This window comes from Anguilla rostrata, chromosome 7 (assembly GCF_018555375.3).
Source record: "Anguilla rostrata isolate EN2019 chromosome 7, ASM1855537v3, whole genome shotgun sequence".
In the NCBI taxonomy this organism is placed as follows: domain Eukaryota; kingdom Metazoa; phylum Chordata; class Actinopteri; order Anguilliformes; family Anguillidae; genus Anguilla; species Anguilla rostrata.
The window spans coordinates 43785067-43813038 of record NC_057939.1 but is presented as its reverse complement, the minus strand read 5'-3'; the positions used below and the strand labels follow the sequence as shown (position 1 = coordinate 43813038).

At 45.1% G+C, this 27972-nt stretch overlaps 2 protein-coding genes and 1 long non-coding RNA gene across 6 annotated transcripts in view; 2 read left to right on the top strand and 1 right to left on the bottom strand.

Annotated features, from left to right (window-relative positions):
• The window catches only part of LOC135259789 (signal peptide, CUB and EGF-like domain-containing protein 1), a 29887-nt gene extending 22879 nt beyond the window's left edge, over nucleotides 1-7008 (top strand). For all 3 annotated transcript variants that reach the window (XM_064344530.1, XM_064344528.1, XM_064344529.1), the window contains 10 exons: nucleotides 331-492; nucleotides 1130-1202; nucleotides 1613-1755; nucleotides 1988-2149; nucleotides 2792-2959; nucleotides 3224-3385; nucleotides 3681-3878; nucleotides 4150-4302; nucleotides 4818-4897; nucleotides 5316-7008. In XM_064344530.1, coding sequence (XP_064200600.1) covers nucleotides 331-492; nucleotides 1130-1202; nucleotides 1613-1755; nucleotides 1988-2149; nucleotides 2792-2959; nucleotides 3224-3385; nucleotides 3681-3878; nucleotides 4150-4302; nucleotides 4818-4897; nucleotides 5316-5465 — 1451 coding nt within the window. In that variant the 3' untranslated portion in view covers nucleotides 5466-7008. The remainder of the gene's footprint in view (nucleotides 1-330; nucleotides 493-1129; nucleotides 1203-1612; nucleotides 1756-1987; nucleotides 2150-2791; nucleotides 2960-3223; nucleotides 3386-3680; nucleotides 3879-4149; nucleotides 4303-4817; nucleotides 4898-5315) is intronic.
• Nucleotides 372-8858, bottom strand: LOC135259791 (uncharacterized). The gene is made up of 3 exons (XR_010331377.1): nucleotides 8284-8858; nucleotides 3265-3377; nucleotides 372-508 (listed from the first exon to the last, which is right to left on the bottom strand). It is a non-coding gene; the product is annotated as an uncharacterized LOC135259791 (long non-coding RNA).
• Nucleotides 7892-27967, top strand: LOC135259790 (metallophosphoesterase domain-containing protein 1-like). 2 transcript variants are annotated; one of them, XM_064344532.1, is made up of 8 exons: nucleotides 7892-8027; nucleotides 9353-9481; nucleotides 10311-10535; nucleotides 11695-11876; nucleotides 17091-17316; nucleotides 24288-24403; nucleotides 24670-24783; nucleotides 25367-27967. In XM_064344532.1, the coding sequence occupies exons 3-8, from the start codon at nucleotides 10387-10389 to the stop codon at nucleotides 25483-25485; spliced, it is 906 nt and encodes a 301-aa protein (XP_064200602.1). In that variant the 5' UTR covers nucleotides 7892-8027; nucleotides 9353-9481; nucleotides 10311-10386; the 3' UTR covers nucleotides 25486-27967. The 2 variants fall into 2 exon arrangements, with proteins under 2 accessions (XP_064200602.1, XP_064200601.1); XM_064344531.1 differs by lacking the exon at nucleotides 9353-9481 and having other exon boundaries at nucleotides 7897-8027.
• Nucleotides 27968-27972: the final 5 nt, after the last annotated feature.

The following is a 27972-nucleotide window of genomic DNA, read 5'->3' as shown; positions in this document are numbered from 1 at the left end:
CACACGTTTATACACATCTGCAGGGTGTCTACATACACATGCTTACAGACATCTTACAGGGTAGATGTAGGTTTCTCAAAGGGAAACAGCAGGGATATTTTCACAAATTTGTGTGGTGCCTGAAGTGCACCAAGTTTTCAGAAGGGATTATTTAGAGGCACCAGTGTGTGTCTGTCAGATTTTTTGTATGAAGAAAGCATTTTGAATAAATGTGTGACTTGACTACGAAGCACTGCATTTGAGTGAAGTTTCTACTTAAAGTCAAGGTTCCAGTCGAGAATGGAGAAAAAAAAGTCAAAATCTTTTTTCTCCTCCTTCCTCTCTCACTAGAAGGGGGTCCGTTCGCCTGCACAGACGACTGCCAGGTGACCTTCGTCAACCTCAGGTGCGAGTCGTCGAAGAAGCGTCGGCGAGGTCGGAAATCTCCCTCGAAGGAGGTGTCCCACATCACAGCGGAGTTCGAGATGGAGATGGAGGGGGAGGAAGCCTCAGGTGGGTCCGTACAGAACTAAGGTCAAAGGTCATTGCAGGATACCTTTCATGTGATGCGCTGGAGTTGTTAGCATAGCCAAAGCAACACACCGACAACACACCTACTCACATCTATAACGTGGACTGTCTGTGGACATATTACTGCACCGTGTATGTGTGTGTGCGTGCGTGTGTGTGTTACAGACTCCTGTGATGTGGGTTGTGTAAGTGTGTGTGCGTGTTACAGATTCCTGTGATGTGGGTTGTGTGTATGTGTGTGTGTTACAGACTCCTGTGATGTGGGTTGTGTGTGTGTATGTTACAGACTCCTGTGATGTGGGTTGTGTGTGTGTGTTACAGACTCCTGTGATGTGGGTTGTGTGTATGTGTGTGTGTGTGTGTGTGTTACAGACTCCTGTGACGTGGGTTGTGTGTGTGTTACAGACTCCTGTGATGTGGGTTGTGTGTGTGTGTTACAGACTCCTGTGATGTGGGTTGTGTATGTGTGTGTGTTACAGACTCCTGTGATGTGGGTTGTGTGTGTGTGTTACAGACTCCTGTGATGTGGGTTGTGTGTGTGTGTTACAGACTCCTGTGATGTGGGTTGTGTGTGTGTGTTACAGACTCCTGTGATGTGGGTTGTGTGTGTGTGTTACAGACTCCTGTGACGTGGGTTGTGTGAGGGAGAGGATGAAGCAGAAGTTGCAGGCAGCTGTTCGCAGCCTCAGGAGGTCCATAAACAGGAGCTCTACATCGCTTTCGACACGGGTCGAGTGGCACAGGCCGCACAGCCCGCCACAATCCCCAGCCAGGCTCTGCAGCACTGGCCAGGTCCTGCGAGAGGGCCAGTGTGGTGAGTTAGACCACACCCACAGAGTGCTGCATATAGACCCTTCACATCATACTGATATACCCACACCACAGCGTGCTGGTTTGCACCTAGCATGCTATGTATGACCACACCCATTGCTGCTGTGTTGTGGGGTTCAGACTTTGGTGTAGTGTCTGGGGTGTGTTGTAATGTGTCTGTGTCTACAGATCTGTGTGTGGGTTGAGTGTGGAAGTTTACAGTGAGAGTCCTTGACGTGGTGAGGGAGAGGATGAAGCAGAAGTTGCAGGCAGCTGTTCGCAGCCTCAGGAGGTCCATAAACAGGCAGCAGTTCTACATCCGCTTCTCAGACACGGAGTACGAGGTGGCACAGAGCCCCGCCCACAGCCCCGCCCACATCCCCCACAGCCAAGAGCTCTGCAGCACTGGCCAGGTCCTGCGAGAGGGCCAGTGTGGTGAGTATAGACCACACCCACAGAGTGCTGCATATAGACCCCATTCACATCATACTGAATATAGGCCACACCCACAGCGTGCTGAGTTTAGACCACACCTACTGCATGCTATGTATAGACCACACCCACATTGCTGCTCTGTGTTGTGGGGGTATGCTATTGTACTTTGGGTGTAGTAGTCTGCAGAGGTGTTCTAATGTAATGTCTCTGGTGGTCTCGATGTGTGTGGCAGCCAGTTGCAGTGTGGGAAGCTTCTACAGTGGTGAGGAGTACCTTTGCGTGCTATGTCCTTCTGGGACTTATCAGGACACGCCCGGCCAGCTGTCCTGCCAGCCCTGCCCCAACAGCAACAGCCAGGGCCTCCCAGGGGCCAAGAACATCTCTGAGTGTGGAGGTGTGTGTGTCCTCATAACAGTACATGTGTGTGTGCATGTCCGTGTGCATACATGCATATGTGTGTGTGTGCGGTATGTGTATTTGTGTGTCTGTGTGTGTGCACGTGTGTTTAATAAAAGGCAAGATTTATGCAGACAGTGTGAATGAGAGTCTGGGTGTACATGCACCGTCAGTAGAGAGATTCCTCTCTGATACGCCAGGCAATTCTACCTGGCTTTACTGAGCGTGCTCAGGCGCACCCCCTGCTCAGTGACCTGATTAAATGAGGTGCAAGTAAGTCCAGAACAAACGCCTGCTAATCCCGGAGATCCGGCGAGATGCGCTCTATGAGCCCGCAATCATAGTGCGGATCATATAAAACAGTAATTATCATAGCCTGGGACCCCTGCTGTGGAGGTGGGGGAACCTATAGCTGCTCACAGCTGTGTTAAATTACTGCTCTATCCTGCGCTGATCTCCCCAGCGAAGCTGGACTGTGCTTCAGCTCTTCTGCTTAATGACAGGATTGGTGTCACCTAGTGGACAGTGGATGAACAGCACCTGACTTTTTGTCATAAATTTTGTTCAATATCTTAACATGTTTATCGACTGAATATTAAAACTATGCAGAGTTAGGTGAATAGTTTGAAATCTATCCCAGGTCAGTGCCTGCCAGGCCAGTTCTCCTCAGATGGATTCCAGCCCTGTCAGCCGTGCCCCCTTGGAACCTACCAGCCCGAACCTGGGCGTGTCCTCTGCTTCCCCTGCGGGGGCGGGCTCATGACCAAATACGTGGGCGGGGTGTCCTTCAAGGACTGCGAGGCTAAAGGTAATGTGTGTTTGTGTGTGTGTGTGTATGTATATTTGTATAGTATATAAGTGTGTATAGTGCTTAAGTCTGTATATGTGTATTGTGTATACATTCATAAGTATAATGTGTATAATGTGTGGGTATGTAAGTTTATTAATGTATAAGTATGTATAGTGTACAAGTGTATAGCGTGTAAGTGTGTATAGTGTATAAGTATGTAAGTGTATAGTGTGTGTGTAGAGTGTATAAGTGTGTATAGTGTAAGTGTGTTGTGTGTTGCAGTGCACTGTGCTCCTGGTCACTACTATGATGCTTCCACTCACCGCTGCATCCGCTGCCCGTCTGGCACCTACCAATCAGATTTCAGCCAGAACTTCTGCATCACCTGCCCTGGCAACACCACCACCGACTTCGACGGAGCCACTGATGTCTCACACTGTAAAAGTAAGAGTACTTATTCACCGGCTACTGACGCCTTAAGGTGTGAGAACTTGCAGCTCAAAGTACTTGGTGGAAATGAAATTAGAACATAATGTAAAAAAATCTATATCCTTCCCATTAGCACCATATATAAAGTGCTAATAACTTGAGTATGAATGCAGTAATATGAATGTTTGGCATACCAATACCAGGGTATCAATATCCAGATTATCACAGTGCTGGTCGTGCACACTGTATAATTTATGGAGAGGGGTAAGCATGTGTTTTGGGGTGCTGAGCTGGTTCTGCCCATCCCCAGACCAGCTGTGTGGGGGGCATTTGGGAGAGTACATGGGGTACATCGAGTCCCCAAACTACCCCGGAGACTACCCCTCTAACGCCGACTGTGTGTGGAACATTAACCCGCCGCCCAAACGACGCATCCTCATCGTCGTCCCGGAGATCTTCCTGCCAATCGAGGACGAGTGCGGAGACGTGCTGGTCATGAGGAAAACTGGTGAGGATGATGATGATGATGATGACATTGCCACTGATTTCATTCTGTTCAGTGAGCCAACAGTATTTTTTTAAATTTCCCTAAGGCAATGAACAATTCAAACAATCAGTTTCAGTTACTTGCACGCAGATAACATGCGTGCTTAATTGAAAACATTTATACACTTGGCTAACTAATACTAACTCTCTCTCTCTCCCCCGCTTTCTTTCTTTCTATCTTTCTCTCACTCCCTTTCTCTCCCTCCTCTCCATCTCTCTCTCTGCCCCTGCAGCCCAGCCTACCTCCATAACCACCTATGAGACGTGTCAGACATATGAGAGGCCCATTGCCTTCACCTCCCGGTCTCGGAAGCTCTGGATCCAGTTCAAATCCAATGAGGGGAACAGCGCCAAGGGCTTCCAAGTGCCCTACGTCACCTATGATGGTTGGGCCCACCATCCTACCCGCTGCACACACAATCCACGCCCCTCTCACCTCAAAACCACACCCCGTTCACCTCAAAACCACGCTCCCCTCATCCCAAAACCACACCCCTCTCACCAGAGCCACACCCCTCTCACCTCAAAACCACACCCCTTTCACCTCAAAACCACGCCCCTCTCATCCCAAAACCACACCCCTCTCACCTCAAATCCACACCCCGCTCACACCAAAACTACACCCCACTCACCCCAAGCTGCACTCCTGCATTAATATGTACACATCAGGTAAATCCAATACAGTAGCTTTGTTACGAGGGGTTTATTACACTTCAATTCAGCCAGTTCAGGAAAAGAAATGAAATACCCGTATGTTCTATGAGGATTTTTCAGCCAATTGAATTACAGTTCATTTCCTGAACAAATTAAACATCAGTATAATATGTATAATGTGAATATAGCACTGTTTCGTGAGTACTGGTCTTTTCAGTAATCCTGTTTTAAATTCTGTTCTGTGAAGAGGACTATCAGCAGCTGGTAGAAGACATCGTTCGGGACGGACGGCTGTATGCCTCAGAGAATCACCAAGAAATATTGAAAGTTAGTATTTCTCATGCATCCATTTATTTACTGAAGTGCTGAAACAGTTAAGCTGCAGCAGTGTAGGTCTGTACTTTAGTGCATTGTTTTTAGATAATTTATCTGAAAATATAAAATATCAGAAGTGATATATTATAAAATATTATGAATATTACCAACATCGAGTTTTTAATATTTTAAATTATTATTAAAATATGTATTGAAGACTATTATTTGACCCAGGCCTGTTATAAACAGTGCTCCAGATATACATTGTTTCTCAGCATGTGTATTAGCCAATATCATTCACATGAGACTGGGATAAAATAATTATTTGAAATATGTGTATGTAGGCAATATTTATCAGGGAGGGTCAGGTCAATGCCTGACAGGAAGCAATGATTTAATTCCTCCTTCATTTCCTGTTTTCCCTCTCCAGGATAAGAAGCTGGTGAAGGCGCTGTTCGACGTGCTGGCTGACCCTCAGAAATACTTCCAGTACACGGCCAAGGACACGGCCATGTTCCCCCGGTCCTTCATCCGACTCCTCCGCTACAAAGTCTCCAGGTTTCTACGGCCGTACAAATAACCCCGCCCCCTACACTCCCCGTCTCTCAGAACCTCACGCTGATGCCTACACCCCGCAAACCCTGCCCGCTGCCCTTTGCGGTCCCCGCTTGGACGCTAATTTCTAAATTATGTCTGTCTTTGCCAAGTAATATTTATGTGTGTGTGTGTGTGTGTGTGTGTGTGTCTGTATGTCTGTCTGTCTGTGTGGGTGTGAATGCATGTGAAGGTACATTTACGCGAGCGAATGCTAGTACATGTGTAAATGTGTATGAGGGTTTATAAGTACACGTGTACATGTATGTGAGGGTATGTTAGTACACATATTTGTCTGTGCGAGCGTTTGTTAATACATGTGTATGTGTGTAAGATGGCATATTAGTACACGTATACATGTATGTGAGGGTATGTATATACATTTATGTGAGGGTATGCATGTACATGTATGAGAGGGTGTGGTAGTACACGTGTACATGTATGTGTCTGCATTTGGTCGGGTTGTTTCTTGGATCCCCTGATGTAGGCAAGAGGTTTTAAAATGTCTTCTTGTTTTTTGTTTTTGTTTTGGGTTAAACCATTGGAGTGTGGTAAATTAATAGAACCTGCTTTCGAAATGCTCAAACCATTCCGCACATGTTCCCAATAACAGTGAAGACACTTATTCTACACAAGATGTATAGCCAACCTACCTGTAATATATGTATGTGGTGTAATTTATATTTGGAATGCTAATTGCACTTGAATTTTATATTGGAAACCTTTAAAAAAGAAAACGTGTTATTTTCCTTTTGTTTGTATTTTATAGATGTATATCTCCTTGGGTTTAGCAAAAAATGGTTGCCTTTATCTCTCACTGTATTTCCACTATCAGCACAGTACTGGTGTGTGTGTGTGTGTGTGAGTGTGCGTGTGTGTGTGCACGCATCTTTCTGTGTGTATGCATGTTTGATTCCTTCAGATTATTTAGTTATAAAAGAAACAATTACTTCTGCCAGTATTTAAAATATAAGTCTTCTTTTGCAAGATTGTTCATTAAAATGTCCTACCCCTTAGAAACAACCTTGTTGTCAACACATACACACGCACACACACATGCACATGCACACATATATACAATGCAAACATGTTCATGCAGATATACAGAGACACATGGAAATGCATGCAGACGTTTTTTTCAATTTGCATGGAAGTTTCAAAATGAGACAGACAAATTGCTGCTGGTGACTGCTGGTGTAAACTTTTGGATTGCCAATATGTAAATGATGTACAAACGTTCGCTAGTTTTGGGGTTGAATGTTTATATTTACCTTATTACAGGGCTTAGACAGAGAAAGGAAATGATCTGTATAATCAAAGAACATGCTTATAATGGTATAATTATTGTTGTCAAGTTGTGTCCAATGGTAAACAAAAGTGCTTGAACACTAGATTTATAAAACTGCTTCTTCATTGTCTTATGATGAATTTATATATCCAAAAGGAAAGTACATGTAATTTAATAAAAAATGAGGCAAAGTTGGCAAAAAAAAATTGTTACATGACTTATTAAATTATTTAATATTCCATTTTGTGTCTGTGTTTTGGTTGTTTTTTTAAAATAACATTTTTTTTGCATTGGCTACTCCTGTCCTACAAAAAATCATATCAAATGTATCCAAACTGATAAAATAAAAAATAATCTTTAAAATTCATACAACCGTTTTATCCCTTACGCAATTTCACTCTCAAACTGAAGAACTGTCCACTGTATTTATAAACGCTAGTAACGAATATGCATCGCATCCCTCGATCTAACTGCGCCAAATAACGTCCAGTAGATGGCGAAAGCACATACATTATGCAAATTAGACACCTATTAGAACTCAGGTACAAGGGTTTAAGCCACGTTAACGACTTTTTAGGACAATGCAATAATTGTTTCACTCTGCCTTTCAGACATTAAATATAACGACTGAAAAACGATTGAAACTATCAAATGTAGTTTGTTTGAAATATTAAATTTAAAAAAAGACAAATTCACTTGACTCAGAGGAAACTACTAATGTAACAGTGATATACAGTTTCCAGCAAATTAATAGCCAATGAAATACCTCATATATTGACTATTAGGAAAATAATGCGTTAGTCAAACTATGGAGAAACTCCACCGAATTAAAAACATTGGAATTTGTAAAAAAAGAAAATATATATCTAAAGCGTGGATGTTTTTCTGGGTGGATCCTTATATAGTAGGACGGGATTAGGCAGATAATTACAACAGTTTAGGTGTGCCGTGGCGTGCCTCCCTCCGTTATACCGTTCATTTGGATAAACGGATAAAAGGATGCGGAGCAGGAGCGCGAGAAAGGGGGGAGTGTCTTGGAGCGCGAGCGCAACGCAACGACCGGAGAGGAGCAGAAGGCAGAAGTGAGGCAAACCAAACTCGAGTCACGACCCGGCGGCTAGTCCCGGGCACGGAGCAAAGCTGCACCTCTACTGGGGCTCGGCCAGACTGCAAAGCTGCACCTCTACCGGGGCTCGGCGAGACCGCAAAGCTGCACCCCTACCTGGGCTCACTGAGACCGCCGCTTGGAAAAAAACGCAGGTTTGTGTTCGTACACTTCCCTGTCTATGCCTATGGTCTCTAAATCGGTCTCCTTTCGCTGTTCGTGTGTGCGTGCATGAGTAGTTTAAAATTCAGAATCACTCATGCGGCTGTTGACCTAAGCGTACTACCGAGTGGCAATGTTTATGATAGGCTAAAGCGCATATAATGTTAGGTTCTGATCAATAGAGTCGGTAAAATACGATCAGCCAGGTCCGGTTTGGACGCTCTACAGTGTACTACCGTACAGCCGTACCTGACTTTTGAAGAGGCAGGTCCTTCTGCGTGTCCCTCAGTGTGCTCCGCAGAGATCTTCGTTTAAATTCTATTAATGTAATTGTTTCCACCTGGTAACGGACACCAGATATAAATAATACATAAATTTTTGTTGTAAACGCGTTTGCTTGTGATAGCTGTAAGTTGACATGTAAAACGAATTTCCAGCAGATCATTTTTTAACTGCTACTATTTTAATGAATGTAGTGATTAATTTAGTCGTGTACTATTGCACGTGATAGCATAACAAACCAGTTGTCCAGGGTTACACATTATTTCAATAATAATTTAACTAAATTCACCATTACTATTTGCCATCCCATACGGTAGCCCTATTCGGTATACGGCACCATGGAACCATTTCCCAAACAATTTGATTTTTAATTAGTAAATTTAAATTAAGTAGTTCTGTAATACGTGTTTAGAAAAATAAGTAGAAAACGAATTTGATTAGCAATGTCCTGTGCTTCAAGTAGTGCAAACTGTTTTAGCACAGGTGATGGCTAATTGCAGTGCAGATATGCGTTCATATTTTGTATTATGTTGTGCCGAGGAAGTGGGGTTTTGTAGAAAATGTTTTTCTAATGATTATTATTATTATTATTATTATTATTGTTATTATCAACAATAATAATTATTATTATTTTCATTATTATTATTATTGTTATTATTATTATTTGTGGATACATAACCTGCACATTGACACACAGTTATAATGTCATGCTGTAATCATATTCACCCACTCGGGGAAAAAACAGCATGCGGTGTGCATCATGGAGGTTGTTAGGGGAAAAAAAACTTAACTGAAAAATTATTAATTATAAATAATTATTCATTTCTGAGGGCTGCCTGTCCAGAGGTTAGAGCGGGACATGCGGACACATGTCAGGTGCTCTTCCATATTAACTGTGTGTGTGTATGTGTGCGTGTGTGTGTGTGTGTATACTGCAGAGTAGCCCGTATGAAAACACCCTTTCAAAACTGTACACAGGAACAGACTACCGGTAACTGTCACCCAGAATATACTCAAAGTATTGTTTCTCCTGCAGCTATGCTGCTGTGAACAGAAATGCATTGAAAGTGTGTTTCTGAGATATCCCAGCAGCCCGTCTGAGACACCAGCAGAAAGACAAGCCTTGAAAGACATCTCAGCTCATGTCAAAGTCCTGAGTGGGAAGGTATTGTGGAATTGCAGCGTGTGACGTGACAGGGTTCTTCTGGCTGCGAGAGATTTTGAAGCTGTTGAAGGACGGCACTGTAAATTAATGGGTAAATTAATCTGTGCCTAAAAATGGGGGGGGGGGGGGGGGGCGGGCGGGCGGGGGGGGGGGGGGTTGCAGGTTCAAATCCCAGGTGAAGTACTGAGCAGTGTTCTTAATACATTCAGCTGTATCAATGGGACACTGCATTAAAATATAAGCTGTGTAAATTGCTGTATAATAATATTGTAATCAGTCAGAAGATGACAACTATTTCCTGAAGCCAGACACATGTGACGTGGAATATCCTTTTAGCTTTGTGCTTATTTAGAATGTGATGGATTAGTTGGAGGTTTATTATTTGGTTGTGAGTTAGATAGATGGATGTTCAGTAATGGCAGTAATATGGAAAGCACAACAACGCACACATCCTGCATTGTTTTGCCAGTGTAAATTATGTATCTTGCGAATTATGGCTAACACCTGGAGCAACAGGTGACACAGGTCCACATCTGGACCAGAGCGAATGTGTTAGGCCGTGAAACAGACAAAGCTGTGGTGGGCAAGCCCACGTGAAGTCTCCTTCTGTAATGCTTTTTATTATTTATTTTGCCTTTGTTTTACCAGGCAGGTCAATTAAGATTGCAGTCTTATTTACACGCACGGCCATTGTAAATGGTGCGCTAATCCGTTTGTGCACCGTCAGAATTAGTGCAAAAATGGATTAGACCTGCCCAAACTGCTTCTGCTCAGTGTTTTCAGTGTGTGTGTATGGGTTTGTGTGTGTGTGCGCGTGTGTGTGTTTTAGGGGGGTGATAGCCAGTGAAGACACAGCGATCAGGAGAAGCGCACTCAGCCCCGCCTGGCCCCGCCCTCTCGGAGCCATGGCCTTCACCCTGTCAGAGATCATGGCGGTGCGGAGACAGCAGAGGGGCGGGGGAGTGGCTGTGGACGAGTACAGCACCAACCCAACCCAGGCCTTCACCTTCTACAACATCAACCAGGGCCGCTTCCAGCCGCCGCACGTACACATGTATGAGCCTGTACACACACTCACAGACATACACACACACACACACTCACACACACTCACAGGCACACACACACACACACACACACACACTCACAGACATACACACACACACACACACACACTCACAGGCATACACACACACACACACACACACACACACACACATTAAGGGCACTGTCTTCCTGGAAGAGACCACTCCCATCAGGATAGAAATGTTTCTTCATAAAATAAAGGTGATCACTCGGAATAACTTTGTATTGAGTTGCAGTGACCCTCCCCTCTAAGTGAACCCAGATCATGCCAGGAAGATACCCCCCACAGCATAACAGAGCCAATGGACCCCCTCAATTTAGGGGTCAAGCATTCAGGCCTGTACCATTCTCTTGGTGTACACCACACATGCACTCTTGTAAGGTGAAGGATGACTCATCTAACCATATCTAACCTTTTTTCCACATCTCTGTAGGCCAGTGCCAATGGTTCTTGCACCACTGAACTCTCAATTGTGCATTTGTCTTTGTAATGAGGGGTTTATGCACTGCAACCCTACTATAATAGCCCTCTCTATGTAGTTGTTGACAGGCTGTTATTGCTGACACAGTCTGATTACGTCCTGCGCTGACATTGTCAGTCCCCTGAGGAAGAGTTGCTCTTCTGTTTTTCCTTACATATCACACTAATGCACAAGCACTACGGTCATTGAATGTGCACTTTCGACCACAATTTCCGACCCTATTTACTGATGTCTTTCCCATAGATCTAAATGCAGATGTCACTTTAGTCACTGTTCCTATGGGAACACTAGCAAGGTAAGCAGTCTTTGTGACTGAAGCCTCTGCCATCCGTGCCCCAATAAACCCACTTTCAAAGTCACTTAGGTCTTTTCCTCTTGCCGTCTTGCTCAGCATTGTTATACATGCCATAGAGCACGATAAGATGTTAATTACATCATGAGTACACCTGTATGGAAGTACCTGTATTCGTTATGTTTCTCCATTCATTTATCCAGGTTTTTCCTTTAATTTGTCACCCGTTTGTATATGCTACATACACTAGTAAAACACATCTATTGTAAAAGTCTGTGCAGGTGTGATTTTTTGGTGTATTTGCCCAGATGTCTTACCAGAGGTGTTTCATTTACTGCTGCACTGTGCTGTAGGGTGGAGCCCCTGCCCCATGATGCCCCAAAACTGCCCGGTTATACCCGCTTCGTCTGCATCTCGGACACCCACTCCCGCACCGACTCCATCCACATGCCGTTCGGCGACGTGTTCATCCATGCCGGGGACTTCACCGAGCTCGGCCTGCCCAGCGAGGTCAAGAAGTTCAACGATTGGCTAGGTAAGAGCTGTCAATCCTCTGCTTCTCCCACCCACCAGAGCTACTTGTTACCATGGGTTTTCTTCTTTTTTTAACACACCTTTGAATACATCAGTAAAAATAGTTCCACCGTGAGCAATGATTTAAAAAAATAATTAAATGCAAAAGATTTGATTTTTATTAATGATAATCCTGTAATTCCTAGCAACTTGGAGTCTTAAAACTGGGTATATTTACAGTTAATGTTTGGAGATTGTCCAACCCATTAGTGCTCCGGAGTAACGGGTTGCACCTGTTTTACTGTTGGAGATCTAAAAATTTCATAAAAGTTGTACAAATTTTCAGAGTGGTCTGTAGGATGAATTAAGCCTTTTCGAGTATATGTGTCCCATTCACAAAGTGGCCTTCAGATTCTGGTGAACTCCACCTCACACAGCTCTGACCCCTCCCACTTGACCTCTCCCTGCCAATCCCAGGCCCCCCCCTAGAATAAGGCTCAGTATCGGGGGTGTCCAGCGTCTGCAGGTATTTGTGGTTCCCCTTCAATCAGCAGCCAATTAAGGCCATGAGAGCAAGGTGTGTGGACTCTTTAGCCAATCAACAACTCGCATTAATCACAGGTGCTGGAACACGCTGAAAACACGGAGAGGCTGCAGCCTTCCCGGACCGGAGTTGGACACCCCAGCTCTGTATCCACACCGCGCACATAACGCGGGACGCATTAAAGTTTAATGAGCCGCTCCCTCCCCCAGCGGATCCGAGTGCTCTCGAGTCTGTTTTCCGTCAGCCGTTCCGCTGTGTTTACTCAACAGAGGAGCTCGCCGCCAGATGTTAATGAGAAAAAACTTGACACAATATAGCGCGCGAAACGAAAAAAAAGCGTCCTGAACGACGGCGCCTTTGAGCGCATCGCTTACTTACGCCTGTCTGAGCCTCCGGTTCTCGAGTGCATTTTGAAGTTATGGGTATCTAGTCTGCATTTTTATATTCGTCCCGAATGCATTAATGCATTTTAAGCAGTACGTCTTTATTGTTCACCAGTATGAACAGACATTAGGGAAATCTTACAGGCTCCGCCGTCTTCTTCTCTGGTGTCTGAGGCTCAGTTACGCATTCCTGCGACAGGACTCTGCATCCTCATTTGTGTAACTGGATGTCCTCTTTTCTCCTGGTATGACATGTTTATATGTGTGAATTCTGGCTGATATTTTGACATTCGTTACTTACATGGACGTGATTAGACACAATCTCTTAGGAACTTTGTTTATTAGTTGTGAATGTGACATTCACCCATTGAGTCCATTATGGATTAACGGAGATGTGTAATCTGCTGTGTAATTCGCCTTGTAATCTGCAGTATATGAAGATTTAACAGAGAGCTGCAGCCCGTGAAAGAGTACTACTGAGGCACTGAAGGTTTATGTTAAGTGCTCTGGAGAAAATGCATTGTATTACTTTAAGTTATAGCCTTTCGCAGACTCTCTTATCAAGAGCAACTGACACAGAGCCAAGCATTTGTGTCCCAGTCATATATAGCTCATAAATTAATGAATCATAAATACAGCCATGTCGTAGTACAGGAGTCCCATTCACAATCAGTAACTGAGCAAAGAGGCAAAACCTCTGCTCATGACTTTCTTTATCCAGTGTTTTGCACATTGATACTTGGTATGTTCTCATTCTTTGAGCAAATGGAAGTCTGGTGCCTTATGAACCAGCGCTGTCTGTCTGTCTGTCTGTCACTTTGCCCTTCCCAGCTGGCGGTGGTGGCTTATGTAATTTAACTTGCTGTTCTGTAGTATCCCATGTAGTGCAACACATGCTATCCCCAATGTAACCAGCAGAGTGCACCACACATGCTATCCCCTGTGTAACCAGCAGGGTACACTACATGTGCTGTCCCCTGTGTAACCAGTAGGGTGCGCCACATGTGCTGTCCCCTGTGTAACAAGTAGGGTGCGCCACCTGTGCTGTCCCCTGTGTAACCAGTATGGTGCGCCACCTGTGCTGTCCCCTGTGTAACCAGTAGGGTGCGCCACATGTGCTGTCCCCTGTGTAACCAGTAGGGTGCGCCACATGTGCTGTCCCCTGTGTAACCAGTAGGGTGCGCCACATGTGCTGTCCCCTGTGTAATCAGCGGGTGTTTTTGGGATGCTCAGGGACCCTGTGCTCACTCCCGCCCCCTTCTCAAATGAAATGACAAAATTGTTTGGATAGGCTATGGTTTGAATGGCTTTGAAAAAAATAATGGATGTCAATTCTTATTTGCTGAATGTGTACAAGATCCCTGAGTTAATTGTACAGTTGTTAGTTTGACTGCTCACTGTTTTATTCCTCATTTTTAACTACTTCAGTTTGAAAGCACAATTATGAATTACTGAAAAGCCCTGTTGATATTTTGGGATGCACAAATTTGCATGCGCATGCATTCCAGCAGCTGATGCAGTCAGACCACCGACTGATGGAACAGATGAGTCCACAGTGGCTAACGAGATGGGGGTAGAAACCCTCCTTCCCTGGGCAACACCAGAGATTATATTAGCCCTGCAGATACTTACATTACAGCTCTATAACATTAAAATTGAGTGCTGTCTCCCTTCTGCTGAAGCCAAAACACTCTTCTGAATATTCATTAACCCTTTAAGGTGTAAGATCCCAAAGATGTAATTAGAATGCTCTTACCTGAACATTCTAATTCTGATTTGACTGTCACTACTGGTAATTGAAAGCAATGGAGTTCCAGAACACTGAATTTTGAAAAAAGCATTCCAAAAAAACCTGATCTTCAAAGGGTTGTCGGGCATGTTCAAGTACAGTACAAGACTCTCGTTACCTGCCAGGACCTCCTGTAGTTAAGCAGCAGAGAAGATGGATGGAACGCAGGAGCTGAGTATCGGGTGTGTGTGAAGCATCTGGTGTGGAATCATTGTGCTGTACTCCCATCACAATGTGTTGTCAGGATCAACATTGCTTTCTACACAAGCACATTAGCTGAGTGCACATCGCTTGAAAATGGTCCACCCTCTGAAAAGGAAGGGTAAGAATTAAAAACTGCACAGCAGTAAACGTTTCGGTGATCATTGACCGCGTGCGGTTTATATCGCGTCTCTATGGGGTTTGAAAATAATGATATTTGGTGACAGCGTGAAACGGTCCCCCCCACAGGAAGAGCGACCAAAAGCAGCGTTTACGGGCAGAGTTTCTGTTTGATGTGTGTAAAAATGGAGTCAGACTCAGTGTGAATGTGAGGAAGGGCCCCTGATTTGATGCTTCTCTCCCTCGCACTCCCCCCTCTCTGTTTTAATTAGTGGAACAATTCTAGTCGCTGCTTTTTTTCCCTGAGCCCAAGAGCTGCGAGGTGTGAGAGAGGGAATAACAGCTGCTCCGTTAGAGAGAGAGAGAGAGAGAGAGAGAGAGAGGGAGAGAAAGGGAGGAGGAGAAGGAGAAGGAGATGGAGAAAGTGTGGAGAGTGAGGGGAATGTGACTGAAGACATCTGTGTAAGGTGTGAATTACTGCATGTGCGACTGCGTATGTGCGTATATGTGTGCGCCTGTGTGTGTGTGAATTACTTGCTAGCGTTTTGACTCACGGGTATCCCTAATGTATTCACTCTTTTGAAAGCCACAGCTTTTTTCCTGTAAAGCTGGTAGATAACTTTTCCTGAGGGTCTCTCTGTCTCTCTCTCTCTCTCTCTCTCTCTCTCTCTCTCCTGAACCCTGAAGATTCTCAGTGCTCTGTGTTTGTGGTGTTTTGTGTTGTGCTGTTATGTACAGTGTAGATACAATTTCATAGGGAGAACCAGTGACAGTTTCCTGTTAGGATTTAAGCACACTAGGCCCCTCCCGTCTTTACACTGCCTCTTCATTAGACATGAATTGCATGCTGGGAATGTTGGGTCCGGCACCATTATACTGATCAGCCTCATGTGTGAATGAGATATGCCTCGGTGTCTTTCTCTGTGTAGGGTCTGTAGTTCTTTGCAGGTCTCCCTTTGTAGGGTCTGTATCTCTGAGCAGGTCTGGTAGTGATGCTAATGCCGCTAACAGGGCTAAAGCTACTCGTAGCGCTAAGAGCTCCAGAAGTGATAATGGAGCTATCAGAGCTGACCATGCTAGCATTGTTAAGGATGCGGTGGGCTGGCCGTCGCGTGCCAGGTCGGATCTGGTCCGTTCTGGTTTTCGGTGGTTTTGTCCTCGCGCACTGTTTACCGCCATGTCGGTGCCAGGTTGGCGGTGCGCTCTCGCGGCGGGCTTCCGCGCGCAGCGTGACATCTCCGTTCTGTCCAGCTCAGCAGTGCCAGCTCTCACGCGGCATTTAATTACTGCTTTTTTCAGCAACTTCTCCCTCTGCGTTCCCAGAATAATTGTCAAAACTCCCCAAGGTGACTGGGCCACTCTTGTCACATTGCCGCGCGCGTTGCCGAACAGACGTGTTGCTGAACAGGCGTGTTTGACGAACAGGCGCGATTGGTAAAATGTGACGTGCGCACACTTCTCGGTCCTTGCTGACTTCAAAATATTTGTCACTTCTATTTCAAATAGAATTCATTTTTCAAAATGACAACCATCTCATGCGACGTTTTATCAGGGACGACAAGAGGGAACTTTTTTGCTTTAATTTCATGAAGAATGAGCAGATTATGCTGTACACATCCCCAGAGACCCTGGCTTTGATCATATCTCTTTCGTAAAAATTGAAACAGAATTATCCGAGACAAACAATCTGCCGAATATTTGGTGTGGTAAATTCTATTTGCATGTGAATGTATCATTTTGTGGGGAAAATGTTTTGAAAATAATTACTGTATTGTATTATTTACTGTATCTCAAACTGTATTGTTCTTAAAGGGACAGTGCACTGCACAAACAGATGTGATCCTTTATTAGAAGCCCCAGATCTCAGCTGGGCACTAAGCCCTCATTGAGGTCCCCTGGATGCGACCCTTTCCACTATTCCATGCTTCTCCTATATCTGTACTCCTACCCATTCATCTGTTAATCTGAATCCGCCCATTCCTGTCACACGCATTGACCTGTTACCTGTGTCTCCACCCCTTCCTCTCACAAGCATTCACCTGTTATTTGTCTCTCTGCCCCTTCCTGTCATTCACATTCACCTGTTACCCGTGTCTTTACCCCTTCCTGTCATTCACATTCACCTGTTACCTGTGTCTTTGTCGCTTCCTGTCACACGCATTCACCCATTACCTGTGCCTCCGCCCCCTTCCTGTCCAGGTACCTTGCCCTACGAGATAAAGATTGTGATTGCCGGGAACCACGAGCTGACCTTTGACCAGGAGTTCATGGCCGACCTGGTGAAGCAGGACTTCTACTACTTCCCGTCGGCCTCCAAGCTGAAGAGGGAGAGCTACGAGAACGTGCGGGCCCGGCTCACCAACTGCATCTACCTGCAGGACTCCCAGGTCACTGTCAGGGGCCTGCGCATCTACGGGACCCCATGGTGAGTCTGGGCTGGGCGGTACGCATTCTGACCCAGATCCGGTCCGGGTCTGGCCCGGGACTGGCCTGGGTACGGTAACCCATTTCAGATATGGGATATCTCCTGATTTTGTTTTTCTTTATTAATACTCTAAATGTACTGTATTCACCAGGGGCAGAGGACTTACCTCATACTAGCAGTGAAAAGGGACATTTAGGGTGTGAAAATCAGTATTTGCAGATTAATCAAGATGAATCACGTATTTGTGGACTCTTCTGGTTCCTCCTGTACTGAACCTGGTTGCCGCAGGTGGGTGAAGGCGGTAACCGTGGCGTCGTCGGCGAAGAGCGCTATAACTTTTTCGCGTTTGTGCGGTGCGTTGTGCCGCGCTGTCCGCGGCTTTAAGGGACGCCTGCCGCGAATGAACCGAACCTTCGCCGTTTTTGCGTTTCGCGTGGTGTCTCAGGGCTCCTCTTCCTCTCACGCCCCAGAGTTTTCACTCACGCCCAGAAAGCCCCACGCCCCTCGGCGCTCTTCAGACGAGTTCAGAGCTCTGCAAGGCCTTCATCCGGCACCCCTGGTGGGATAAAGCAAGGCTCGTGGTTCACCTGAGGGGAATTGATGACTCTCTGGCTTTTCGTAGTCTAACGTATTTCCCTTCTGTTTTAGATTTTAGCGATTCTTCTTGGCTTAATAAAGGTCTCTCGCAGTCTGGAGCATGTCGGTGCGGAGCGCTGTGGCTTCGTTTGTCAGGATTTATCTGAGGTAAAGTCACAGCTGTAGGGATGCTGGAGCTCCACAGTTCATTTTTCACACCTGATAAAACGTTTGCTGTGCGCGTGTTGGACAGCTAACGGCCTTTCTGCCTGAAGAGGCTTCGTTTGAGGGAACTCCAGCTGAAAGAGCGGTCCTGTGTCTGTCCGTCTGTGCGTCAGTCTGTCTGCCGGTGTCTCCGAATCTCGTTGGCTTGGGGCTTCTGTCTTAGTCTCAGGAACAGTCTCAGGAACAGCGGGACGGAGCTGTTAAAATCTGGTCTCCATGGTGATTTCTTTTCGCAAACGAGCTGGATTTATGGGCTGCCGCCCTCTCTGCCTCAGGGCGATCAGGTCTGAAGAACATCTCTGTCTTTCTCTCTATCTCTCTCTCTCTCTCTCCTTCTGTCTCTCTCTGATGCACCCTCTTCCCACAAACACTCCCTCCATCCCTTTCTCCCCATTGCCCTTTCTCCCTCTCTCCATCCCTCGCTCTCTCTTATATCCTGCCCCACCAAGCTAACCCCGCCCCCCCAAATCCTAAAGCTCTTTGCCGCTTTCTGAAAGGAAGACTGAATGGGAGTGTGAGGAAGGGCTTTTCCAGCTGGCGAAGGAAACCCTGTCAAACACACAGCATTTCAGCACTGAACCGAAGTGGGACAAGCAGCCGATGCTCACACTGGAGCCAGTGGAATTAGCAGTGACATGTGCACAGCACAACCGCTGCTGTATGTTGTAGGGGCTTGTATCTACAGTACGTTATCATATTATAATAGAGAGGCTTACGTATTTTTGCACAAAATCCATTTATACAGCTGGGTATTTTTACAACTGTAGTTCCCAACCTCAGATTTGAACCTGCAACCTCTGAGTTCCAGGATAATTACACAAAGCTGCTGTGTTCATATTTTAGTCTTTGCTGAACTCTTGGGTCTGAAGGTAGCAGGACTTGCCGATTTTTAATTCATGGTGTGTAAATTGTGTCAATTTTGATAACGAACTACCCTTAAGACAGATGGATGTGCTAAATGACTGTCACAGATTTCTTTGTCTTAAAGATGGGGGAGAGAAATGGAGGGGGGGGTGCTTTAAAAAAATCAAACGGGAAAATGCTGTACTCTCCCTCCACGTGGAGTCATTAATGAGATGGATTTAAAAGACTTCTTAATTATATTTTTTTTAATTATTGAGGATTTGCTTCTCTTCTGTTGCAGCCTAATTAAAATGCATCATCAAAAGGAATCCATCTCCTCACTCTGTGCTGTACCTTCCAGCTCCTAAAATGAAGTAAACCCCTCTCTGCCTGTCTTGGGAGGGGGGATGTTAACTCTGGCTCTCACCATCGATATTGGGAAAGACATTATGCCAGAAGAGAGGGAGGGACAGCAGGTTTTAAAATAATTATTATAGTGGAGTGGTACAGTAGATGTGCATTCATTTATAACCATGAATAATAACAATATTGTACTTGCACTCTCCGTTCACTGTCAGTATACCTAGTTCACCGTTCGCACCTGTGCTCCCTGGGGTCACTGATGCATTCTGGGAATTGCAGTTCTGTGCCTTTGCCCCACTAAGAACTGAGCTCTCACACCTACACAGTCTGGTCTGCTGAAACTGCCTCACTCACAGTAGCCTTCCCTCTTCCTCCTCCTGCTCCCTTTGTTGGGATCTGTTTGCTATTTTTTGGGCCTTTCCCCCAGAGAACCCTCTAAATGAACTGTAGAGAGAGGTGAGCCGGTAGGTGCACTCCACGAACACCTGAACTCCACCTGAAATTTCCTGGATTTTAACGGGTTAAAGAAGTGGGACATTGTGTAGTGCAGGTTTGTTTGAGTTTTTCTTTTTTTTCCAAGAACTTTAAAATTATTTGCATCTCCTGGGTTTTTACATTCCAATTTCCTACTATATGGGACATCTGTTTGAGAATAAGAAGATTTGCACAGTTGCCAAGGCAACCGTCATTCCATCGAAGGAAGGAAGGGGGGGGGGGGGAGGGAATAAGGGTCTGGGTGCTTCATAGGCAGAATTAGAAACAGTTTAGGAGATGCGACTCACATGATTCTTTTTTGCAGGACCCAACAGCACACAGACACTAATGGCTGTGTGAGACCCCGTTCTCCGCCCGTCCCAGAACAGCCCCGTCAACAGCATAAAGCACAGAGCACGTCAGCCACCAATTAGAGGTGAAAAACCTGCCAAAAGCAGGCCTCAGCAGAAACATGAAAACCCCCTTCGTCCCCCCGCAAACAGCCTCATCCTTTATGGTAATTGACAATTATTTGTAACAGGAAGGATTTGATTAGGAATCGAGGTGCTACGTTGCTATATTATTATAAATGGCGTTTAAAGAGCTGTTCTCCCAGCTTTGAAAAACTGGGTCAGTCAAACTTGGGGTTTGACTTTAGAGGACTGTGATTTTCCAACAGGGCCTCTCCCTCCCTCTATCTCTCTCTTTGTCCCTCTGTCCTTTCGTTCACCCTCTGTCCTTCTCTCTGTCCCTCTTCCCCCTTTCTTTCTCTTCTCTCTTTCCCTCTCACTCTCTCTCATATGCATATACACGCATATGCACATACACTCCATCATTCCTCTCTCTATCCCCAGGGCACCCCTTCCTTGATAGAATCTGGTGATGGTGACAACATTTCTCTTTCGTATTAACAACGTGTTCACAGCGTTTTCACAGCTCTGTCTCTGAGGGGGGGTCTCATTTGAGGGGGGGGGGTCTCATTTTCATTCCATATGAAGCCCTCTATTACAGCCCCATGTTTGAAGCCACAAATCCCACACACGCACACCACTCATTCATCGAAATCCCCTGTATCTCTTTAGTAATTCTCACTCTGCCTGTTTGTGATTTCTCTGATTACACTAAGTCCCAATTTTCCTCCAGTAGCGCTTATTCTAGTTGGCAGAATTCTTTTAAATTATTTTTTTCGGATGGTGAAAATGTGAAATATCCAGGCATGGGTGCTGGGGTATATATTCAGCTCACAGTTTAATAACCAGCAGATCACGGTGAGGTCTATTTAGAAGCGACCGGAAGGTATGCTCCCCTCATATATACAGATAACCCAGCACCGTGCGTTACCCAGCACCATGGATTACCCAGACCCATATGTGGTAGGGTTAAAGTGAGGCAGCAGGCTTTTTTGGTGTAAAGAACCTGGGAGGCATTCCCTCTCTAAGGTAGTGCTCCAGGTAAAGGGGTGTGTCTCTGGCCTGCAGTTGGCTCTGTGTTGTCCAGGTAAGGGGGCGTGGTTCTGTGTTGTCCAGGTGATCGGGCGTGTCTCTGGCCTGCAGGTGAGTCAGAGTCTGTTTTCAATGTAAGTTCTGTGACATCAGCAATACAAACCATTTAGACAATCAATAAAATTTATGCAGATTGACCATTTTTAAATGCATTTTTCGCTGATTATTCAGAAGGAAATTCTTCAATGTGGTTCTTTTCGTTCCACAAAAGGTTCTCACTGTCTTCCGTAATTCAGTTTCGCACATCGTCCGGTGTCTACTGATCACCATGGCGACAGAGACAGACAGACAGGCAGGGAGATAGGAGCGGGAAGTAACTGACGGAGGCGTCTGAAACGGCACGGAACAGCGAAACCCGAAACGCTGCAAGGCTCTGCGATCCGACTGACTGCGCTTGGCAAATTAAAACAAAAGCCAGCGAGAGCTCGCCACCGACGGCGTCGCAGGATCGCGGGGAACCCGACGCGGGCGTGGAAGATGGATACCAGCAGAGATTGTTAGTGACATGTTAATTTCTACACCGTCAGTCAAGCTTGTTGCCTCTGCAGTCAGAGTGATGGACGCCGGTGTCCCCTCCCCTTCCTGTTTCCAAAGCAGCCCGTAATAAACGATCATATCAAAGCGGGGGCCACTCTGGCCCATGCCTGGTGACTGTTTGTTCTGCAGTGTGTGGTGGTGTTTGTTCTGCAGTATGTGTGGTGGTGGTGTTTGTTCTGCAGTGTGTGGTGGTGCTGCTGTTGGTTCTGCAGTGTGTGGTGGTGTTTGTTCTGCAGTATGTGTGGTTGTTGTGTTTGTTCTGCAGTGTGTGTGGTGGTGGTGCTGTTTGTTCTGCAGTGTGTGGTGGTGTTTGTTCTGCAGTATGTGTGGTGGTGCTGTTTGTTCTGCAGTGTGTGTGGTGGTGGTGCTGTTGGTTCTGCAGTGTTTGGTGGTGCTATTGCTTGTTCTGCAGTGTGTGGGGTGGTGACTGTTTGTCTTGCAGTGTGTGTGGTGGTGGTGCTGTTTATTCTGCAGTGTGTGTGGTGTTGCTGTTTGTTCTGCAGTGTATGTGGCGGAGCTGTTTGTTCTGAAGTGTATGTGGTGTTTGTTCTGGGAGCTCCAGTAGTCATCTTCTGTTGCACTTGATTAACTTCTGATTAAGAAATGGTGTCCAATGTAGTGCTTAGACAGGTGACACCAGGGCACACACCCATAAAGATCTTTATTTAAATATATTATAACAGCCTAATAATCAGTCATAATCATGTCGGTACAGTGATTTCTTGGTCACATAATTTTATAAATAAACATTGTGCAGTTCAGAATTGACCAAGAAAACGTTGTTTAATCTTTTTTATCTATCTCCCCCATCCCTCCCTCCCTCTTTCTCTCTTTCCCTCAGTTCAATTCAGTGTGCCTTATTGGCATGAAATACATAATAGTACATATTGCCAAAGCAAACAAAAAACATACAAATCAATTTGTATAACAGTGGAAATAAAACATGAACAAGAGTTAATATTTCTACAATTACAATTAGATTTCAAATAAAATGAAATATGAATTTGTATTTTGAATGTGTAAAATAAAATAATAAATATATTAGCATTGTCTCGGTCTTGTGTAATTCACTGTCTCATAGGCTGTGGTAAGCAGAAATGTATTGTGCTACCAGAGGCACATATTTCCCTTCTTCCCCTAGGAGAATGGGTTTCTCATTCTCAAAGCTTCTGATTGTCAGGAAGCTTTGGGAAATTTGGTCAAACTAGTGTAATTTTGTGGAGGAACATTTCTCTTTCTTTTTAATATTTTGTGCATTTTAATAGAATGTTTTTCCACTGCCTCAGCCTCTTTGTTGGCACTGTGAGCACAGCCATTTCTTTTTGTGAAGCTGTGCCTGCCTGTGCCTGCTGGTCTCTATGCGCACACTGTGCTCACTTAGTCTGTACATTGTCAGTATTTTTCTAAGCTTTGTATTTTTGACTGTGGATAGGTAATCTGGCAAAATGTATTGTTTTTTTGCAATTTGCAATTAAGTTTACTTTGTGTTTGGGTATGAGTGTTCCAATAGCTGATATGATTTTCTTTAAGTTGTGATATAATTTGGTTTACACTAAATTTATGTATTTTGATGGTGCTGTCCTGAAGCTGATTTGTGTTAGTAGGTTTTAGTGCAGTACGCCTCAGGACCAGCTGACTGATTTTCTTAGCTCAGCTCTTGGCATTTCAGGGCTTTATAATGGTAATATTTGAGGTTGCTGTGGTTTAGATGTTGCCAAAAATTAATAGCCCTTTTTCCAATGCTGATTACTAGTGGATATTTGGTCAATACAGCCCTGCATGAAATATTGGGTGTTTTTATTTGTGCATATAGTATCATTTTAAAGCATTCTGCATACAGGGATTCCTTTGGGTGTTTTCCCCATTTTGAAAAATCTCGTTTTATAAGTGGATCCCACACTTCACTGCCATAAAGCGCAATAGGATGAATGGCTGATCTATAGATTTTTTGCCAAATTTGAATTGGAAGTGTATTTCCCTTTTAATTGCATTAAGAGCCCTTCTGGCCTTTTCTGTTCAGTTCATTCACAGCCAAGTTGAAAGTTCCAGATGAACTAAGTGTGAGGCCAAATGAGTGTAATTTTTTACAATGTTCTATTGTGTTTGATCCTAAATTAAATCTGTATTATTGCCCTGAGATCTGGGTCTTTTCTGAAAAATCATTATTTTTTACATTTACTGCCAGGGCCCAGGTTTGACAGTATTGCTCAACCAGATCCAGATTTGGCTGTAGCCCTTGTTCTGAAGCACTAAGTCACCTACATAGAGCAGGAATTTAATTTCTTAATTATGTACAGTAAGCTCAGGGGTTGCATATTGTTCCAGTATTGTGGCCAATTCTGTACAATGTAAATGTTGGTCTTGGGTTGAATTCTCGTCTCATTACATGCTTTCCTCCCTCCTCTTCTCTCTCTCTCTCTCTCTCTCTCTCTCTCTCTCTCTCTCACACAGGCAACCTTGGTATTATGGCTGGGGTTTTAACCTCCCTCGAGGTCAAGCCTTGCTAGACAAGTGGAACCAAATTCCCGATGACACCGACATCCTCATCACACACTGCCCCCCACTGGGTAAGGCCTGTATGACACCTTACATTTCCTTTTCTCTCACTCTCCAAATACACTACATGGGCCCTTGCTTTGTGAAAAGGGGTATTGTCATGCTGAAACAGGAAAGGGCCTTCCCCAAACTGGCCACCACGTTGAAAGCACAGAATTCTCTATGGTGTGGTTAGGGGCGTGTGGTGATGGGTGGGGTTATGTGGCATGTCTATATGTGGGTGGTGGGTGTGGTCGTAGGTGTGGTTGGGCATGGCATTGACTTCTCCCTGTGGCAGGGTTCCTGGACTGGGTTCCAGGGAAGATGCAGAGGGTGGGGTGTGTGGAGCTGCTGAACACAGTGCAAAGGAGAGTGCAGCCCAAACTGCACGTGTTTGGACACATCCACGAAGGTGGGTCCCGTGTGCCTGCACTGTCCGAGCCACGCCTGCCTGCTTCTACCCCCGTTCCTACCCCCACTTCTACCTCTGCTGCTACCATCTTTTCAAATACTTTACCACCAGTACATTTCCTGCAGATTACCATGCAGGACCAGATGTGCACAGATGAAAGTTAAAGCACATATTTTATAGAGGAGTGACAGTGTGATAGTTTAAAATCAGGTCTGAAGGTTCTGAAGTGAGGTACAGTCACTGGGGATGTTCTGATGGAGGGTTACAGTCACTGGGGAGATATAGTCACTGGGGAGGTTCTGATGGAGGTTACAGTCACTGGGGAGGTTCTGATGGGGAGGTACAGTCACTAGGGAGATCTAGTCACTGGAGAGGTTCTGACGAAGAATTACAGTAACTGGGGAAGTTATGATTGGGAGGTACTGTCACTGCGGAGCTTCCAATGGTGGTTTTTCTAGTTTAGCAGGCCAGTTGGTCCCCAGGTTTTAGAAAGTGAGTCAGAGTGTGGAAGATGAAGTGGCACAGCTGGGATATGTTCATCTTTACCTTTACTTCCTGTCCCTCCCCTTCCTCCTCCTGATAGGCTACGGAATGATGACAGATGGCATCACATCCTATATCAACGCCTCGGCCTGCACCGTCAACTTTCAGCCCATGAACCCGCCCATCGTGTTTGACCTGCCCACGTCCAGGAGCACATGACTGAGGAAGCTCCGCCCCCCTGCCCCACCCCCATGGACCTTATGCAGCGGCTGGAACGTGGGCGGGGGAGGGAGGGGAAAGGTGGGATGTACCCACATTCTGACTGTCTCAGCTGGTCCTGCTATGGATTCCACACCTGCGCTTGTGTTGGATCCTGTTGCCTTTTTATTCATTTCAAACATAAAAAACCGCACAGCAAAACAGCCTCCCTCTGGGATGTTCTAGAACTTTCTCTGCACGCCTTCTGTGCTTCATTCCTTCACAATCTCTTGCTGAGGTTGTGACAACAGGGAGCTAACAATGATGTACCTCTCTCTCTCTATCCATCTCTCTCTCTGTTCCTTTCGATACCCCCCGTTTTTCTCTGTTACTTTCTCTCTGTGCTCTCTCTCTCTCAATCTACCAGGGCCCTTCCACCACTCTTTCAAATTTTATTTTCATTTTTACTTTGGTGGGTGCCCTGAGCGTGTATAAACTGCATTTCCCCCAAAACCCCCTGCACCTACCCCTTTGTGCCCCCCTGCACCCACCCTTCTGGGGCCCCCTGCACCCGCCACTCTGAACCCCCCTGCAGTCGCCCCTCTGAGCGCGGAACTGCGGAACTGTGGAACCAAACTTTCCAAGTTCTGGAATTCACCATTGGCTGCTCAGAGTGTAGCAAATGGTGTCTGATTTTGAGCCACAACAGCAGTGTAACTCCTCCTTACATGAAGGTAGTGGTACCGGAGATTGTCACGTGTGTTTGGGCATGGCCCACAGGCCTGAAAGTATGCGGGTGAAAGCAGAGTGGGTGGCCGGGCAGGCAGAGGAACCACATTCTCAGTCTGGGACAAAACTGAATGTCAAATGCTCTGACACTCCCCTTAAACTGGGGTTCATTTCCAGCAGCTTCTTACAGGCTGGAAAATGTGTGAGCACAGTTAAACTGTAATGGGAATGTGTGAGCACAGTTAAACTGTAATGGGAATGTGTGAGCACAGTTAAACTGTAATGGCAATGTGTTGGCACAGTTAAACTGTAATGGAAATGTGTTGGCACAGTTAACTGTAAAGGAAATGTGTTGGCACAGTTAAACTGTAATGGAAATGTGCGCTTGCACTGTTTCTTTTTTCTTCGGAAAGACTTGAAATATTCTGCGTGTTACAAGTGAGCCACTGTAAACTCCTACTGCTGAGAACAGTTTTATTGGATGAGAATGTCACACGAATTGTGCAAAGTTATAGTATTTATTGCAGCATTTTCTAATGGTTGTCCTTACTTGTTTGAACAGTGTTCTTTTGCTGTGTTTTCAGATAATTTAATACTTTAAATTGCCTGCTCTTTAAAATATGTTTAGGTGAACATCCTTCTGAAACTCAGAGTACATTATCTCTCTGTGTGGGTAACATACTGACTCTTGTTGGATTTGAATCTCAGTGTGTCCTCTGTTTCAGTTTGATTTAAAGTCTCGATAGCCTCCTGGCGATAATATATTCCTGCGGGTTTTACATAAATTTTCATCCGTAATGATCATTGTATTGGATTAATATTTAATGCCGTCAAAGTGATGGGAATGTTGATGTCTTTTTTCTCAAGATGAATGAGTACAATTACCAGACAATGTACAGTACAAACTTGCAATAATCATAAGGCACTGTGAGATTATGCAGCACGAATCCTACTTAGGTCCAATATTAGCTTTGAGTTAATCAGCAAAGTAACTAGCGGAGAGTCCCAATAGTGCTCCTTTCATTACGCGCTCAAGGTTCGCAGCTCTCTCAGAGTTTCAGAAATGTTTTTACAGTAACACTGAGAACAAGAACACTTCAGATCAGACCCATATGCTTGTGTTCTTGATGAAATGGACAAGGTCTTAAAGGGTTTCAAGTGCACCTTATGTCCTCTTCCTGTGAGTTCCAAACTGTTACACATCATGGTTTGTTTCAGTGATTGGCCGGTTGGGTAGGGTAGAATGACTCAGTGATTGGCTGGTTGGGAATTATGGGATGTTCTGATTGGCTGATGGGGAATTATGGAATGTGGAGAAGTATGAATGGTGGGGTTATGGTATGGGCAGGGATTGGCTTATGCAGTGCTGAGAAGATTGTGGAGGATGATGATATTCTGTCCTGAAGGAGGCGCTAGAGAGCATGATCCAGAGGACATGGCAGTGTGTCTGTCTGACAAAAAATTTAACAGGAAATGCAGGGTAAATTAAATTCCTGGATTTATTTTCTAAACTTTCCATTAAACTTCAGTCAGGCTGTTTTAAAACAAGCTTTTGTAAAATTGCTCTGTGTATGAAATGTTTATTTTTCATGTTTGTGTTTAAATACTGCTCTTTTCTGATTTGCTGTGTGTAGTTCCTGCTTCCTTTGAATATGTGCCCTGGGGGTGTTTCTCTTTCCTATCCCTTCCTCATTAGGCATGTTATAAATCTCTCACCCGCTTTTTTGCGTTGTGTATTTTGTCTGGAATATGCGAATAAAACGGTTTGATTTGGTAGTG

Excerpts from the sequence above, each read along its gene's own strand:
- LOC135259790 (XM_064344532.1), top strand. The coding sequence starts at position 10,387 with ATGGCCTTCACCCTGTCAGAGATCATGGCGGTGCGGAGACAGCAGAGG. Across the intron at positions 10,536-11,694 it reads CAGCCGCCGCACGTACACAT|GGTGGAGCCCCTGCCCCATG; the intron begins GTATGAGCCTGT and ends ACTGTGCTGTAG. Across the intron at positions 17,317-24,287 it reads CGCATCTACGGGACCCCATG|GCAACCTTGGTATTATGGCT; the intron begins GTGAGTCTGGGC and ends TCTCTCACACAG.